We start from the raw sequence: 16,462 nt of genomic DNA, 5'->3' as shown, positions 1-16,462 counted from the left end.
GGTCGGGGAGACTAGAACTAGGGGGCACAGCCTCAAAATACGGGGAGCCAATTTAAAACCGAGTTGAGAAGGAATTTCTTCTCCCAGGGGGTTGTGAACCTGTGGAATTCTCTGCCCAAGGAAGCACTTGAGGCTAGCTCATTGAATGTATTCAAATCACAGATAGATTTTTAACCAATAAGGGAATTAAGGGTTATGGGGAGCGCGGGTAAGTGGAGCTGAGTCCACGGCCAGATCAGCCATGATCTTGTTGAATGGCGGAGCAGGCTCGAGGGGCTAGATGGCCTACTCCTGTTCCTAATTCTTATGTTCTTATGTTAATGATCCTTCAGGTGGCTGTTCCTAGTGTACATTTCAATCCCTTTACCAAGGGGGCGTTTTGTGCTAAACATGGGCTGAACTGGCATTGCAGTTTGACCCTATCTTGGCCACCTCGGAGGCTCTTTAGCGCCTAAAGTATATGGGGAATGTCGCACCCATAGTTTCTTCTTAACGCCAAACCCATTATTTTCAACATCCAAATGGCAATTAATAAAAAAATAATCTACCTTTCTCTCCGTCATGCAGTGACAAATTCTGGTATAATGTTCCATGGGAGCAAGTATTCCTCCCATAGCTTTCTTCAAAGTGGCCTTTCTTCAATTGTGAGCCTAAACAGCAAGTATCAGCAGACTATTTGATCATGGGCGGCATCAGACATGCTTCCTATCTTCACTCAACTTACAAACATAAGCACTTCCTGTCATGTATGTTGGTCATGTATACTAACTGTATAGTCACATAAGGTATGCCACCAGAGGGCACTGCAGTGGGAGACCTGAAGGTCACCTGCATAGGTGTGTAGGGCCCAGTATAAAAGGCTGCCCACCATGCTTGTGCCTCACTCTGGAGTTACAATAAATGGGACTAAGGTCACAACAGCTCAAGTTCAATACTAGACCTCATGGTCATTCATAAGAGTATTAAAGACATAACAACTGGCGATGAGTTTATGAACTTTCACGCAAAAATGACTAACGTTGTTGCATTAGAAAAGTTCTCAGAGGGTGAAAATTGGGAAGCCTTTCCGGAGCAGCTCGACCAATATTTCGTAGCAAATGACCTGGTAGGCGATGATCCTACCACGCTGGCAGATAAGCACAGAGCTATCCTGTTGACCAGTTGTGGGCCCGCGGTCGACGGCCTTGTCAGGGACTTGCTTGCACCAGAGAAATCAATGACCAAGTCATACGAGGAGCTGAAAATGCTAATTCGAGACCAACTCAAACCAAAGGAGAGCATCCTCACGGCCAGGCATCGATTTTATACACACCACCGCCCCGAGGGCCAGGAAATCGCGAAGACCGCTGCCGACCTCAGGAGGCTGGCAGGACCGTGTGAATTCGGCACATCCCTCGCCAATGCGTTGCGGGACGTCTTCGTAATTGGCATCGGTCATGAGGCCCTTCTTCACAGGCTACTGTCTGCCGAAACCACCGTTACTCTGCAGAAGGCCATCAGCATCAGCTAGGCATTCATGACCTCAAGCTGCAGCTCCAAGCAGATGATAACTCACTCTCTGGACTCAAACCCAGCAAGTACTGTAAATAGAATGGCGCCTTTCACAGGCAGAAGTGTCGAACGTGAATCTGCCCAGGGCAGAGCGTACAGGCCCCCGAGTCCTTTAACTCAGAGTCCGCGAGGGGTGCAAACGGAAGTCGAGTGCTGGTGTTGCAGAGGTAATCAGTGTCGGTTCAGACACTATGTGTGCAAAGGCTGCAGCACAAAGTGCCACCTCCAGCGAATGTGCAAAAGAGCTGTGACTCACCACGTTGAAGAGGAGTCAGCAGATGGCTGTGAATCCAGCGCGGATTACAAGGAGATGACTAGAGAGACAGCTCAGTCCCAGGACGAAGTGTATGGAGTATATACCTGCATCACAGATTGTCCTCCAGTTATAATGGAAGTCGAGATAAATGGCGTTCCAGTCTTCATGGAAGTGGATACGGGGGCGAGTCAGTCAGTAATGAACCAGGAAGCATTTGAGAGGCTATGGAACGATCAAGCTGAATGACCCAAGCTGGTCCCGGTTCAGGCAAAGCTGCGCACCTACACCAAGGAACTGATATCAGTTGCTGGTAGTGCGGATGTAAATGTATCCCATGATGGCGCGGTGCACAATTTACCATTGTGGATTATTTCAGGTGATGGACCAACGGTACTTGGAAGAAGTTGGATGGGGAAGATTCATTGGAACTGGGAAGATTTCATCCCTCCAAGCGAATAACGTCCCCCGTGCTCAGAGGCAGAGCAAGCCCCCACCTTCAGTTGGACCAGGCACCGGCGAGCAGATCCGCGCAGCCCCCGAGCCACAGACCACTCATCATGACTGCGTGGCGATGATCAGACCGAGACGACCCAAATGCACCTTCCCGGTTTCAGTGGCAGGACTCCTGGGGAGAAAGATTGGATCCGAGGGCGTCTTCCCAGCTTCAGTGGCAAAATCCCTGGGAAAGAAGGTCGTGGCAATCAACATGGACAGGGAAAAGATGACGTCCAAACCACAAGGTGCAGCGCTAATGGAGCAACAACATGTGGTTCCACGCAAGGAAGACGATTGGGGTAAAAGTAGTAAGGCTATTTTAAAGAAGGCCAGCAACCCGCCATTTTTGAATGAACTGCTTGAAATTGGTAACCAATGTAAAAGTCCAGCTGTAATGAGCAAAATGTTGTTGAGTGATGTCGGGTGCAAATTGCAATCAGCCAATGTAGCGGACGAACACCTAACGGTCGTATACAGGTCCAATGGGCTACCCAATGCTGTAGCCTGCGTCCCCGGAACCAGAACGATGTATCATAAAGTGTCTCCTCAGCTGACAGAAGTAGACAAGCCGCAGAGTAAATGATCCCCGTAGAGCAGAGGCACCGGTAGCGATACCCTGCCTCAGATCGGTTTAACATTGCAGGCACCCAATGGCATGAACCGCCACGGGCCAGAAACAGTAAACTGCACCTATGCTCGCAGTCGGCTACCGTCGCCCACCACCTGGGTGGAAAAGGTGCAGCCCACAAACCCACTCACCACCACAGCAATGCCCAAGAGCGAAGGGTCACCCATAATGGCTCCTCCGAAAGGGATCTGGACCAGCCAGGATCCCAAACTAGAGAGTGCTCACAACGGTGCCCTCAAGGAAAGCGAGACAGTAGTCCCCTGCAAACTGCTAGACAAGACGAGGCAGCCCCACCGTCGCTTAGACAAAACGCTCACTCGCTCAGACTGTTTCCCAGGGAGCAGCTGCAACACTGTGCAAACGAAAAGGACAGGGAGGTCACAGACACATCAGCTGTCTTTGGGCCTGCCCGACACTAGGAGTAACGGCAAGAGCCCTGAGCTCCGGCAACTCGAGCAAAATGAGCTCACCTCGCCCACAGACCCACTAGCATGGGGCGCTGCGCCGCCACCAGACGACCCGGATCTCATCCGGCCGTGCTGGAACTAAACTGTCCTTGTGTACCTGTACTGAGATACCTGTACTGATCATGTAAATGTACCACACAAAATGAAACGCAACTGCAATCCACCCAACGAATGTACCAAGATGTAAATGTAAAACCCATGTGATGAACTTGAATGCAACTTGCATGTAACGGGCCATTAACATGATCTCTGTGTGGTGGGGGGGGGGGGGTGTGGTGGGGGAGAATGGAGTAGTCATGGACTCACAACCAGAAACCACTGGGACCTCCACTGGCAACAAATCTCACTACCAACCCACCCAAGCTAGAAGCAACCCTCCAATGGTCAACTAGGAAGAGCAAAGCCCAGGTCACCGTCAATGTACGAGTCAATTTGCATTAAAGACTTGGGGGGAAGTGATGTCATATATGTAGACCATGTATACTAACTGTATAGTCACATAAGGTGTGCCACCAGAGGGCACTGTGGTGGGAGACCTGAGGGTCACCTGCATAGGTGTGCAGGGCCAAGTATAAAAGGCTGCCCACCATGCTTGTGTCTCACTCTGGAGTTACAATAAATGGGACTAAGATCACAACAGTTCAAGTACATTACTAGACCTCATGGAGTCATTCATAAGAGTATTAAAGACATAATACTTCCCAGCAGGAACAATGTTGGCAATCAGGAGCAGAAAAATGGTTGACTATTCCTCGCACTAAGTTGCCGAATCTGATGCCACTTGGAATACTCATACTGTTACTTGGCTCAGAGCAGGTAAGAGCACAAAGCAGGGATCAAACCTAGGAAATTCCAGTTTCATATAGTTCACTGCCACATCAGACAGTGCATTTGCCCAATAAGATGTTGGGAGAGCCCTCCAAACAACATTTCAATCATTTAATTTTTCATTTGATTAATTTCTAGGGATCATTTTATCCCACTGAAAAATAGCACTCCTCTGACCGTTTACCATTGTTCGGAGAGAAAAGCAGTGTATGGTGACTCCAGATAACAAAGTATCCCCTCATTCCAGCTGCTTGTATAACAGAAGGCTTGATATCATCAAATTTCAAACTGAAATCACTTGAAGTGAGGTTACTGTATACTGCATAATGCCTAAAATAAAACTAATAACATAACAATTATTAATTTTCTACTTTGTTGGAAAGAAAATTCAAACTAAATAAATTCTTCTAATTAGTATTAATATATATATCAACAACATTTGACTCTAAGGTAAACCAGTTCATAGAATCATAGAATGGTTAAAGCACAGAAGGTCATTCGACCTGTCGAGCCCGTGCCGACACTCAGCAAGTCCCACTCCACTGCCTCTTCTCCATAGCCCCGCAAATTGTTTTCCTTCAGATACTTATCCAACTCTCTTTTGAAAGATAAGATTGAGTCTGCCTCCACCACCCTTTCAGGCAGTGCATTCCTGATCCCAACCATTCACTGCTTAAAAAAACTTTTTCTTGCATAGCCTTTGGTTCTTTTGCCAATCACCTTAAATCTGTGTCCTCTGGTTCTCGACTTTTCTGCCAATGGGAACAGTTTCTCTCTATCTACTCTGTCCAAACGCCTCATGATTTTGAACACCTCTATCAAATCTCCTCTCTATCTTCTCTGCTCTAAGGAGAACAACCCCAGCTTCTCCAGTCTATCAATGTAACTGAAGTCCCTCATTCCTGGAATCATTCTCGTAAATCTTTTCTGCATCTTCTCTAAGGCTTTCACATCCTTCCTAAAGTGCGGTGCCCAGAATTGGACACAGTGCTCCAGTTGTGGCCGAACCAGTGTTTTATACAGGTTCATCATAATTTCCATACTTTTGTACTCTATACCTCTATTTATGAAGCCCAGGATCCTGTAAGTCTTTTTAACTGCTTTCTCAACCTGCCCTGTCACTTTCAACAATTTGTGCACACATACCCCCAGATCTCTCTGTTCATGCACCCTCTTTAGGATTGTACCATTTAACTTATATGTCCGCTCCTCATTCTTTCTACCAAAATGAAGCACTTCACACTTTTCTGTGTTAAATTTCATCTGCCACCTGTCTGCCCATTTCACCAGCCTGTCTATGTCTTCCTGAAGTCTATCACTCTCCTCCGTACTGCTCACTATATTTCCAAGTTTTGTGTCACCTGCAAATTTTGAAATTGTGCCCTGTACACCCACATCCAAATCATTAATATACATCAAGAACAGCAGTGGTCCTAGAACCGATCCCTGGGGTACACCACTATATACCTTCCTCCAGTCCGAAAAACAACCATTCACCACTACTCTTTGTTGCCTGTCACTTAGCCAATTCTGTATCCATGCTGCCTTTTATTCCATGGGCTTCAACGTTTCTGGCAAGCCTATTATGTGCCACTTTGTCGAACGCCTTATATGTATGTACATTACATCGACCGCATTACCCTTATTAACCCTCTCTGTTACCTCATCAAAAAACTCGATCAAGTTGGTTAAGCATGATTTGTCTTTAACAAATCCTTGCTGGCTTTCCTTAATAAATCCATACCTATCCAAGTGACTGTTAATGTTGTCCCTGATTACTGTTTCCAAAATCTTCCCCACCACTGAGGTTAAACTGACTAGCCTGTAGTTGCTGGGTTTATCATGACACCCTTTTTTGAACAATGGTGTAAGTTTTGCAATTCTCCAGTCCTCTGGCACCACCCCCCGTATCGATGGAGGATTGGAATATTATGGCCAGTACCTCTGCGATTTCCACCTTTAATTCCCTCAGCATCCTAGGATGCATCCCATCCGTCCTGGTGATTTATCTACTTTAAGAACAGCCAGCCTTTCTAATTATTCTTCTTTATCAATTTTTATTCTATCAAGTGTCTCCACTACCTCCTCCTTCACTATGTCAATGGCAGCATCCTCTTCCTTGTGAAGACGGATGCAAAGTGCTCATTTAGAACCTCTGCTATATCCTCTGCCTCCATGCATTGGTCTCCTTTTTGGTCTCTAATCGGCCCCACCCCTCCTCTTACTACCCTTTTACTACTTATATGCCTATAGAAGACTTTTGGATGACCTTTTATGTTGGCTGCCATTCTATTCTCATACCCTCTCTTTGCCCCTCTTATTTTCTTTTTCACTTCAACTCTGGCCTTATACAAACCTTGCACAAATCATTGGGGGAGCACATAGAAACATAGAAAATAGGTGCAGGAGTAGGCCATTCGGCCCTTCGAGCCTGCACCACCATTCAATAAGATCATGGCTGATCATTCACCTCAGTACCCCTTTCCTGCTTTCTCTCCATACCCCTTGATCCCTTTAGCCGTAAGGGCCATATCTAACTCCCTCTTGAATATATCCAATGAACTGGCATCAACAACTCTCTGCGGTAGAGAATTCCACAGGTTAACAACTCTCTGAGTGAAGAAGTTTCTCCTCATCTCAGTCCTAAATGGCTTACCCGTTATCCTTAGACTATGTCTCCTGGTTCTGGATGTCCCCAACATCAAGAACATTCTTCCTGCATCTAACCTGTCCAGTCCTGTCAGAATTTTATATGTTTCTATGAGATCCCCTCTCATCCTTCTAAAGTCCAGTGAATACAGGCTCAGTCGATCCAGTCTCTCCTCATATGTCAGTCCTGCCATCCCGGGAATCAGTCTGGTGAACCTTCGCTGCACTCCCTCAATAGCAAGAACGTCCGTCCTCAGGTTAGGAGATCAAAACTGAACACAATATTCCAGGTGAGGCCTCACTAAGGCTCTGCACAACTGCAGTAAGACCTCCCTACTCCTATATTCAAATCCCCTAGCTATGAAGGCCAACATACCATTTGCCTTCTTCGCCGCCTGCTGCACATTTGGAACTGATGCACACCTTGCCTTCAAAAGGAGATTGATACATTGAATACGGTTCAGAGAACAACTATGATTCTTAGGGAGCTCAGTTATGAGGAAAGACTTACACAGTTGAATTTGTCACATTGTGTTAAACAAGACTAGGAGGAGACATTGCTGAGCAGAGGCAATGTAGATGTAAACATGCTATTTCTCTTGGATTGTGACCACAGAACCAGAAAGCATAGATTCAAAACTAGCAAGTCACAAATGAAACCAGAGATTGTCATCAACCATTTTAGTTGAGTCTGTTTGACATATCCAGTACCTCCATATGCTAATGGTTTTGTAAAATGGACTCCCAGCTAAACCAGTTGATGCTGTGTTGATTAATTATTCAAAAATCTCAATAAATGTCAGGTTGGCAAAAAGAGCGGAGATTGGGGATATGTAACTCCTTCTCAATCTGCACATAAAGCCCTGGGGCTAGTTGGTGCAAGTGTTCACCATTCCTAGGAAGTCGCTCTTCCATTTGTTTCCTTCAGTGGTGCAGAACGGTTACTGCAGCCGCAAAACTTTCCAGTATCTTTACCGTCTCTGGCTTACAATAACTCCAAGTTAGCTCAGGACCATGCACCATTAGAGAATCTATTTCATCCAAAGGAATCAGTAGCAATTGACATTACAGGCCATTAATTGGCATTAATGAGCAGTGAATGATCTACTAATGATCTGGCATTAGTAGTAGTAAGTTCTGTTTTGACAAAGTGGAAAGCTAGGAACAGCGTTGCAATGAACAGATAAAATGACTGTCATTTGTTTCTCAGTTTTCGAACCATTTTAATGGCAGTCCCATGGGTGCTAACAATGTCATAAGAAAGTTAAAAAGTACAGAATTGTAAAACTAAATATTTCTGTAACTAATGCTAATTACAAGTTGCAGCGAATCAAGAGGCCCCCTTCTAATTAAATAAATACAGCAATAATATTAAAGGACAACAAACATACCTTCCTATTAACTCTTATTAATAATGATAATGTCGATACTGTTGGTTGAATAAATGCTCCTTCAAAAATTCCCTTTGAATAAATGATAGTTAATTTTAAATTAGTAGTTTCTGAATTTTACATTTAATATTTACAATTACAATACAGTATAATCAAAAGTGAAATAAACAACCATTACAATTGAATCCAGATAAAGGGAGCAAAATTGCCCTCCGCCCCAAACGGGGCATACTTACCAATAAAATTCTTGATTTACCACCCCAATCGATAGGGCGGTGATTAGTGTGGTTTAGCCCTCTTTTTGGGAGTGACTCCATCGGGCCGGTGTTTCAGGCGGCAGCTCGGCAGAAGTGGGTCAGGAGTGGTATGGAAGGCGGGCGGTGTCGTGAGCACCGCGCTAAGCATGTCACTTAAAGGGGAGGGCCGCTGTGAGCTCTGCAGCCATTTTAGTGGTGCCCACAGAGCTACTGGGCCACCAAGGAGGGTTTCAACCAGCCAGCAGCCCAGGCCAACTTCAGAGTCGGCCGACAATTCAAATAAAATGGTGCCGCAGCAGTGCACCCTCCTCTTTAAAGGTGGACGCGCTACCCAGCCACGAGCAGCTTCCTGCTGGGGAAAATTGTTGGGGGCACCGACTGACGACGGCTCCGCTCTCATGGGGCAATTTCCCTCACGGGGCGGAAAGGGATCGCTGCCGATCGGTAAGGGATCGGTGTGTGGCCGATGAGGCAGGATCACAGGCGGGGCGGTAATCTTCTCCACCAGAAAAAGCGATGAGGGCAATGTCCCGAATGTCAACCACTCCGTTCCGACTGAGCGGTTACTCCTTTCCGCCCCATTACTGGTTCTTAAAAAAGGGGGCAATTTTGTCAAGAAAGTTTTTAAGATACTATGAAGTGTGCCACCAAATGCCCCATTTCACTCCTTCAGCACTTTTAGTTGAAGGGATCTTGGAATAGGATAAGAAATCATGTTCATATTGACCAACCCACTCCCAAGTACACTGTAAGAAAAGGTGTGGTTGTATCAGAGTAGGCATGTTATATTGTTGCAAGAAGGCAAAATTTCACATTAGAAGTTAACATTGATGAACAAGGAGAGGGATGGTTGGTGAGGCGAGAGTCCGATGTCAGAGGCCTATAAAAAGACCGCGAGAGGCGTCGGGAGTTCGTTGGTGAGCCAAGAGTCCCGGGTCGGAGGCCTATAAAAAGGCCGCGAGAGGCGTCGGGAGTTCGTTGGTGAGCCAAGAGTCCCGGGTCGGAGGCCTATAAAAAGGCCGCGAGAGGCGTCGGGAGTTCGTTGGTGAGGCGAGAGTCCGGGTCGGAGGCCTATAAAAAGGCCGCGAGAGGCGTCGGGAGTTCGTTGGTGAGGCGTGCTTGTGTAGCTACAGGGAGAAGGCAAAGAAGAAGTAGAAAGAAAGAGAAAGGTGACGTCACAGCCAAGGGGGTAAGTGATTGGCTGGTGATTGGTGAGTAGTTTTTCTTTTTTCTCTTCTATAACAGTGAGTAAACTTTAGCATTATTGTTGCCAATTTAAGTGTATCTAAGGGTTAAGTCATGGCAGGAGAGCTCGGTCACGTGATATGCTCTTCCTGTACCATGTGAGAACTGACGACTACGTGTGCGGGAAGTGTATCCGCCTCCAGCTCCTGACGGTCCGCGTTGCGGAATTGGAGCTGAGGGTGGATTCACTCAAGAGCATCCACGATGCTGAGAATGACGTGAGTAGCACGTGTAGCGAGTTGGTCTTACCGCAGGTGAAGGGTCCACAGCCAGCTAGGGAATGGAAGACCAGCAGGAAGAGCAGTGCAAGGAAGGTAGTGCAGGGGTCCCCTGTGGTCATCCCCCGGCAAAACAGATACACCACTTTGAGTACTGTTGAGGGGGATGACTCATCAGGGGAGGGCAGCAGCAGCCAAGTTCAGGGCACCGTGGCTGGCTCTGCTGCACAGGAGGGCAGGAAAAAGAGTGGGAGAGCGATAGTGATAGGGGATTCGATTGTAAGGGGAATAGATAGGCGTTTCTGCGGCCGCAACCGAGACTCCAGGATGGTATGTTGCCTCCCTGGTGCAAGGGTCAAGGATGTCTCGGAGCGGGTGCAGGACATTCTGAAAAAGGAGGGTGAACAGCCAGTTGTCGTGGTGCACATTGGTACCAACGATATAGGTAAAAAAAGGGATGAGGCCCTACGAAACTAATTTAAGGAGCTAGGAGCTAAATTAACACGTAGGACCTCAAAAGTAGTAATCTCGGGATTGCTACCAGTGCCATGTGCTAGTCGGAGTAGGAATCGCAGGATAGCTCAGATGAATACGTGGCTTGAGCAGTGGTGCAGTAGGGAGAGATTCAAATTCCTGGGGCATTGGACCCGGTTCTGTGGGAGGTGGGACCAATACAAACCAGATTGTCTGCACCTAGGCAGGACCGGAACCAATGTCCTAGGGGGAGTGTTTGCTAGTGCTGTTGGGGAGGATTTAAACTATTATGGCAGGGGGATGGGAACCAATGCAGGGAGACAGAGGGAAACAAAAAGGAGACAAAAGCAAAAGACAGAAAGGAGATGAGTAAAAGTGGAGGGCAGAGAAACCCAAGGCAAAAAACAAAAAGGGCCACTGAATATATAGGGGCTGCAGGAGGGGTCAAAACTAAAAATCATGGTTTCAAAACTAGTATTAAAACACTCTACCTAAACGCACGCAGCATTCGAAATAAAGTAAATGAGTTGACGGCACAAATCATTACAAATGGGTATGATTTGGTGGCCATTACAGAAGCATGGTTGCAGGGTGGCCAAGACTGGGAATTAAACATACAGGGGTATCTGACGATTCGGAAAGATAGACAAGAAGGGAAAGGAGATGGGGTAGCTCTGTTCATAAAGGATGATATCAGGGCAGTTGTGAGGGACGATATTGGCTCTAATGAACAAAATGTTGAGTCATTGTGGGTGGAGATTAAAGATAGTAAGGGGAAAAAGTCACTGGTGGGCATAGTTTATAGGCCCCCAAATAATAACTTCATGGTGGGGCGGGCAATAATCAAGGGAATAATGGAGGCATGTGAAAAAGGAACGGCAGTAATCATGGGGGATTTTAACCTACATATCGATTGGTCAAATCAAATCGCACTGGGTAACCTGGAGGAGGAATTCATAGAATGCATACGGGATTGTTTCTTAGAACAGTATGTTACAGAACCTACAAGGGAGTAAGCTATCTTAGATCTGGTCTTGTATAATGAGACAGGAATAATAAACGATCTCCTAGTAAAAGATCCTCTCAGAATGAGTGATCACAGTATGGTTGAATTTGTAATACAGATTGAGGGTGAGGAAGTAGTGTCTCAAACGAGCGTACTATGCTTAAACGAAGGGGACTACAGTGGGATGAGGGCAGAGTTGGTAAGAGAAGGGATAACCAGCCGTGGATAACCAAGGAAATAAAGGAGAGTATCAAATTAAAGACCAATGCATATAAGGTGGCCAAGGTTAGTGGGAAACTAGAAGATTGGGAAAATTTTAAACAACCGCAAAGAATGACTGAGAATGCAATTAAAGGAAAGATAGATTACGATGGTAAACTTGCACAAAACATAAAAACAGATAGTAAAAGCTTTTACAGATATATAAAACAGAAAAGAGTGACTAAAGTAAATGTTAGTCCCTTAGAAGATGAGAAGGGGGATTTAATAATGGGAAATGTGGAAATGGCTGAGACCTTAAACAATTATTTTGCTTCGGTCTTCACAGTGGAAGACACAAAAACCATGCCAAAAATTGCTCGTCACAGGAATGTGAGAAGGGAGGACCTTGAGACAATCACTATCACTAGGGGAGTAGTGCTGGACAGGCAAATGGGACTCAAGGTAGACAAGTCCCCTGGTCCGGATGAAATGCATCCCAGGGTATTAAAAGAGATGGCGGAAGTTATAGCAGATGCATTCGTTATAATCTACCAAAATTCTCTGGATTCTGGGGAGGTACCAGCGGATTGGAAAGCAGCTAATGTAACGCCTCTGTTTAAAAAAGGGGGCAGATGAAAGGCAGGTAACTATAGGCCGGTTAGTTTAACATCTGTAGTGGGGAAAATGCTTGAAACTATCATTAAGGAAGAAATAGCGGGACATCTAGATAGGAATAGTGCAATCAAGCAGACGCAGCATGGATTCATGAAGGGGAAATCATGTTTAACTAATTTACTGGAATTCTTTGAGGATATAACGAGCATGATGGATAGAGGTGTATCGATGGATGTGGTGTATTTAGATTTCCAAAAGGCATTCGGTAAGGTGACACACAAAAGGTTACTGCAGAAGATAAAGATACGCGGAGTCAGAGGAAATGTATTAGCATGGATAGAGAATTGGCTGGCTAACAAAAAGCAGAGAGTCGGGATAAATGGGTCCTTTTCGGGTTGGAAATCGGTGGTTAGTGGTGTGCCACAGGGATCGGTGCTGGGACCACAACTGTTTACAATATACATAGATGACCTGGAAGAGGGGACAGAGTGTACTGTAACAAAATTTGCAGATGACACAAAGATTAGTGGGAAAGCGGGTTGTATAGAGGACACAGAGAGGCTGCAAAGAGATTTAGATAGGTTAAGCGAATGGGCTAAGGTTTGGCAGATGGAATACAATGTCGGAAAGTGTGAGGTCATCCACCTTGGAAAAAAAAACAGTAAAAGGGAATATTATTTGAATGGGGAGAAATTACAACATGCTGCAGTGCAGAAGGACCTGGGGGTCCTTGTGCATTAATCCCAAAAAGTTAGTTTGCAGGTGCAGCAGGTAATCAGGAAGGCGAATGGAATATTGGCCTTCATTGCAAGAGGGATGGAGTACAAAAGCAGGGAGGTCCTGCTGCAACTGTACAGGATATTGATGAGGCCGCACCTGGAGTACTGCGTGCAGTTTTGGTCACCTTACTTAAGGAAGGATATACTAGCTTTGGAGGGGATACAAAGACGATTCACTAGGTTGATTCCGGAGATGAGGGGGTTACCTTATGATGATAGATTGAGTAGACTGGGTCTTTACTCATTGGAGTTCAGAAGGATGAGGGGTGATCTTATAGAAACATTTAAAATCATGAAAGAGATAGACAAGATAGAGGCAGAGAGGTTGTTTCCACTGGTCGGGGAGACTAGAACTAGGGGGCACAGCCTCAAAATACGGAGGAGCCAATTTAAAACCAAGTTGAGAAAGAATTTCTTCTCCCAGAGGGTTGTGAATCTGTGGAATTCTCTGCCCAAGGAAGCAGTTGAGGCTAGCTCATTGAATGTATTTAAGTCACAGATGATAGATTTTTAACCAATAAGGGAATTAAAGGTTATGGGGAGCGGGCGGGTAAGTGGAGTTGAGTCCACGGCCAGATCAGCCATGATCTTGTTGAATGGCGGAGCAGGCTCGAGGGGCTAGATGGCCTACTCATGTTCCTAATTCTTATGTTCTTATGATTGTCCAGATGGGGGAGAAGGTACATATCAAATCTTATACCAAGCGAACACCCCAATGCCCAGTCTTACAAAGACACATGTGGAGATGCTATCCTGGTATTAAATTTGACTCCAAAGTGAAGGTCAGCTTCCCATATCTCTATGGACAATAAAAAAATGATCAACAAAAAGTGTCTCTGCCTGTTTTTGCCAGAACCTGGTTACCCTTCAAAAAGTGCTGCAGCAGGAGGTAGAAAAAAAGCTTCAGGATAGTATTGACGCTGAAGAGAAGACCATACACAAGGCCCTGATTCAGTAAAGATGTAAAAGAGCCTAGTCATGCAACACAGAAAATCCTGGGGGGATGTCAGAATTGTTCCAAAGACAAGTTTACAGATGAACTAAATGGGAAATGAAATTAAACCACCAGGGCCACAATGTGACCGGTATCAATGGATAAAATTGTAGTTTGTTGAGAATATTGGAATTCTCAAGGAAAGGAAACATTATCTATTGTTTCGGGTCTTCATTCTTCAAATATATCGCCCCTCACTACACTGCAGTCGGTCAGCAGCAGGCCACATTCAACTAGGATAAATATCATATATGGAACGTGTTATATATGCAACATTATGTAACCAGCATTCTACTGCCATCAGAGGACGTATCTATTGGAGTCCCAAGGGATCCCAGCATCCCTTGGGAGCACTGTACATAACCAGGTCTCCCATGCTGCACCAGCACTCTGGAGTTAGAATAAAGAGACTAAAGTCACACTTACTCATGTCTACAGTACTCAGTTACATTACTTTATTCGAGACATAACAACTGGCGACGAGATAACGAACCATCACGTGAAAATGCAGAGAACTGTTGGCATCCTGGAGAGATTGTCAGAAGGGGACGATTGGGAGGCCTTCGTGGAGTGACTCGACCAATACTTCATGGCCAATGACCTGAAAGAGAATGTGAACACTGCCAAACGAAGGGCGATTCTCCTCACCGTATGCGGGGCAACAACTGATAGCCTCATGAAGAATCTTCTTGCTCCAGTGAAACCAACAACCAAATCGTATAAAGAACTGTGTACGCTGGTCCGGGAGCACCTAAATCCGAAGGAAAGTATTCTGATGGCAAGGTAACGATTTTACACGTCAACGGTCTGAAGGCCAGGAAGTGGCGAGCTACGTCGCCGAACTAAGGTGCCTTGCAGGACATTGCGAATTCGATGGATTCCTGGAGCAAATGCTGAGAGACTTTTTTGTGCTTGGCATTGGCCATGAGGTTATCCTCCGCAAACTATTGACTGTTGAAACACCGAACCTGAGCAAAGCTATAACGATAACCCAGGCATTTATGTCCACCAGCTATAACACCAAATAAATTTTGCAGCACAAAGATGTTTCGGCAAGTACTGTACACGAAGTAATGTCATTTTCAGGCAGGAATGCATATGGCAGAATGTACACGCCTGCAGCTGCATGACCTCAGATGACTCACAGTCCGCCATCAAGCGTTAATACGAGGCAATTGACACCTTGTTGATGCTGCGGAAGTGATCATCAAGCCCATCAATGCTACTTCAAACACTATGCGTGCAAAGGCTATGGAACAATGGGACACCTCCAGCGAATGTGCAGATGAGTTGCAAACCCTGATCAAACTGAACTAGAGACTCAAGCCGAGGAGGCAGAAGTGTACGGGGTACACACCTTCACCATGAAATGTCCACCGATCATGTTAAAAGTTGAACTGAACATAATTCCAGTATCCATGGAATTGGACACGGGTGCTAATCAGTCCATCATGGGCAAAAAGGCTTTCGACAGGCTGTGGTGCAACAAGGCACACAGGCGCAAGCTGAGTCCTATTCATACCAAGTTGAGAACTTACACTAAAGAGCTGATCCCTGTAATTGACAGTGCAGCAGTAAAAGTCTCCTATGATGGAGCGGCGCACGAACTACCACTATGGATTGTACCAGGAGACGGCTCCACACTGTTTGGCAGAAGCTGGCTGGAAAAAATCTGCGGGACTGGGATGACATCCAAGCGCTTTCGTCCGTCGACAACGCCTCATGTGCCCAGGTTCTGAGCAAGTTTCCATTGTTGTTTGAGCCAGACATCGGAAGCTTCTCGGGGGGTGAAGGTGCAGATCCACTTGATTCCCGGTACACGACCCATTCACCACAAGGCACGGGCAGTGCCGTATATGATGCGAGAGAAAGTGGAGATCGAGCTAGACAGGCTGCAACGAGAGGGCATCATTGCGCCTTTGGAGTTCAACGAGTGGGCCAGTCTGATTGTTCTGGTTCTCAAGGGCGATGGCACGGTCAGAATTTGTGGGGACTATAAAGTAACGATTAACCGTTTTTCGCTGCAGGACCAGTACCCGCTACCCAAGGTAGACGATCTATTTGCGACGCTGGCAGGAGGAAAGACGTTCACCAAGTCAGGCCTGACCTCGGCCTACATGACGCAGGAGCTGGCGGAATCTTCGAAAGGCCTCACCTGCATCAACGTGCACAAAGGTCTGTTCATCTATAATAGATGCCCTTTTGGGATTCGATCAGCCGCGACTATTTTTCAAAGGAACATGGGGAGTCTGCTAAAGTCGGTTCCGCGCACCGTGGTTTTCCAGGACGACATATCGATCACAGGTTGGGACACCATTGAAACTTGAAGAACCTGGCAAAGGTTCTAAGTCGGCTAGATCATCTGGGACTCAGGTTGAAATGCTCGGTGTGTTTTCCTGGTGCCAGAG

At 46.1% G+C, this 16,462-nt stretch overlaps 1 protein-coding gene across 2 annotated transcripts in view; it reads right to left on the bottom strand.

Annotated features, from left to right (window-relative positions):
• LOC139228656 (cation channel sperm-associated auxiliary subunit delta-like) overlaps nt 1–16,462 on the bottom strand; it is a 195,436-nt gene that overhangs the window by 58,687 nt on the left and 120,287 nt on the right. For both annotated transcript variants that reach the window (XM_070859879.1, XM_070859878.1), the window contains one exon: nt 8,266–8,337. In XM_070859879.1, coding sequence (XP_070715980.1) covers nt 8,266–8,337 — 72 coding nt within the window. The remainder of the gene's footprint in view (nt 1–8,265; nt 8,338–16,462) is intronic.

The sequence above is a fragment of the Pristiophorus japonicus genome, chromosome 18 (genome assembly GCF_044704955.1).
Source record: "Pristiophorus japonicus isolate sPriJap1 chromosome 18, sPriJap1.hap1, whole genome shotgun sequence".
Taxonomy (NCBI): Eukaryota; Metazoa; Chordata; class Chondrichthyes; family Pristiophoridae; genus Pristiophorus; species Pristiophorus japonicus.
Note: the sequence above shows the minus strand (reverse complement) of the source record. Positions and strands in the feature narration are given on the sequence as shown.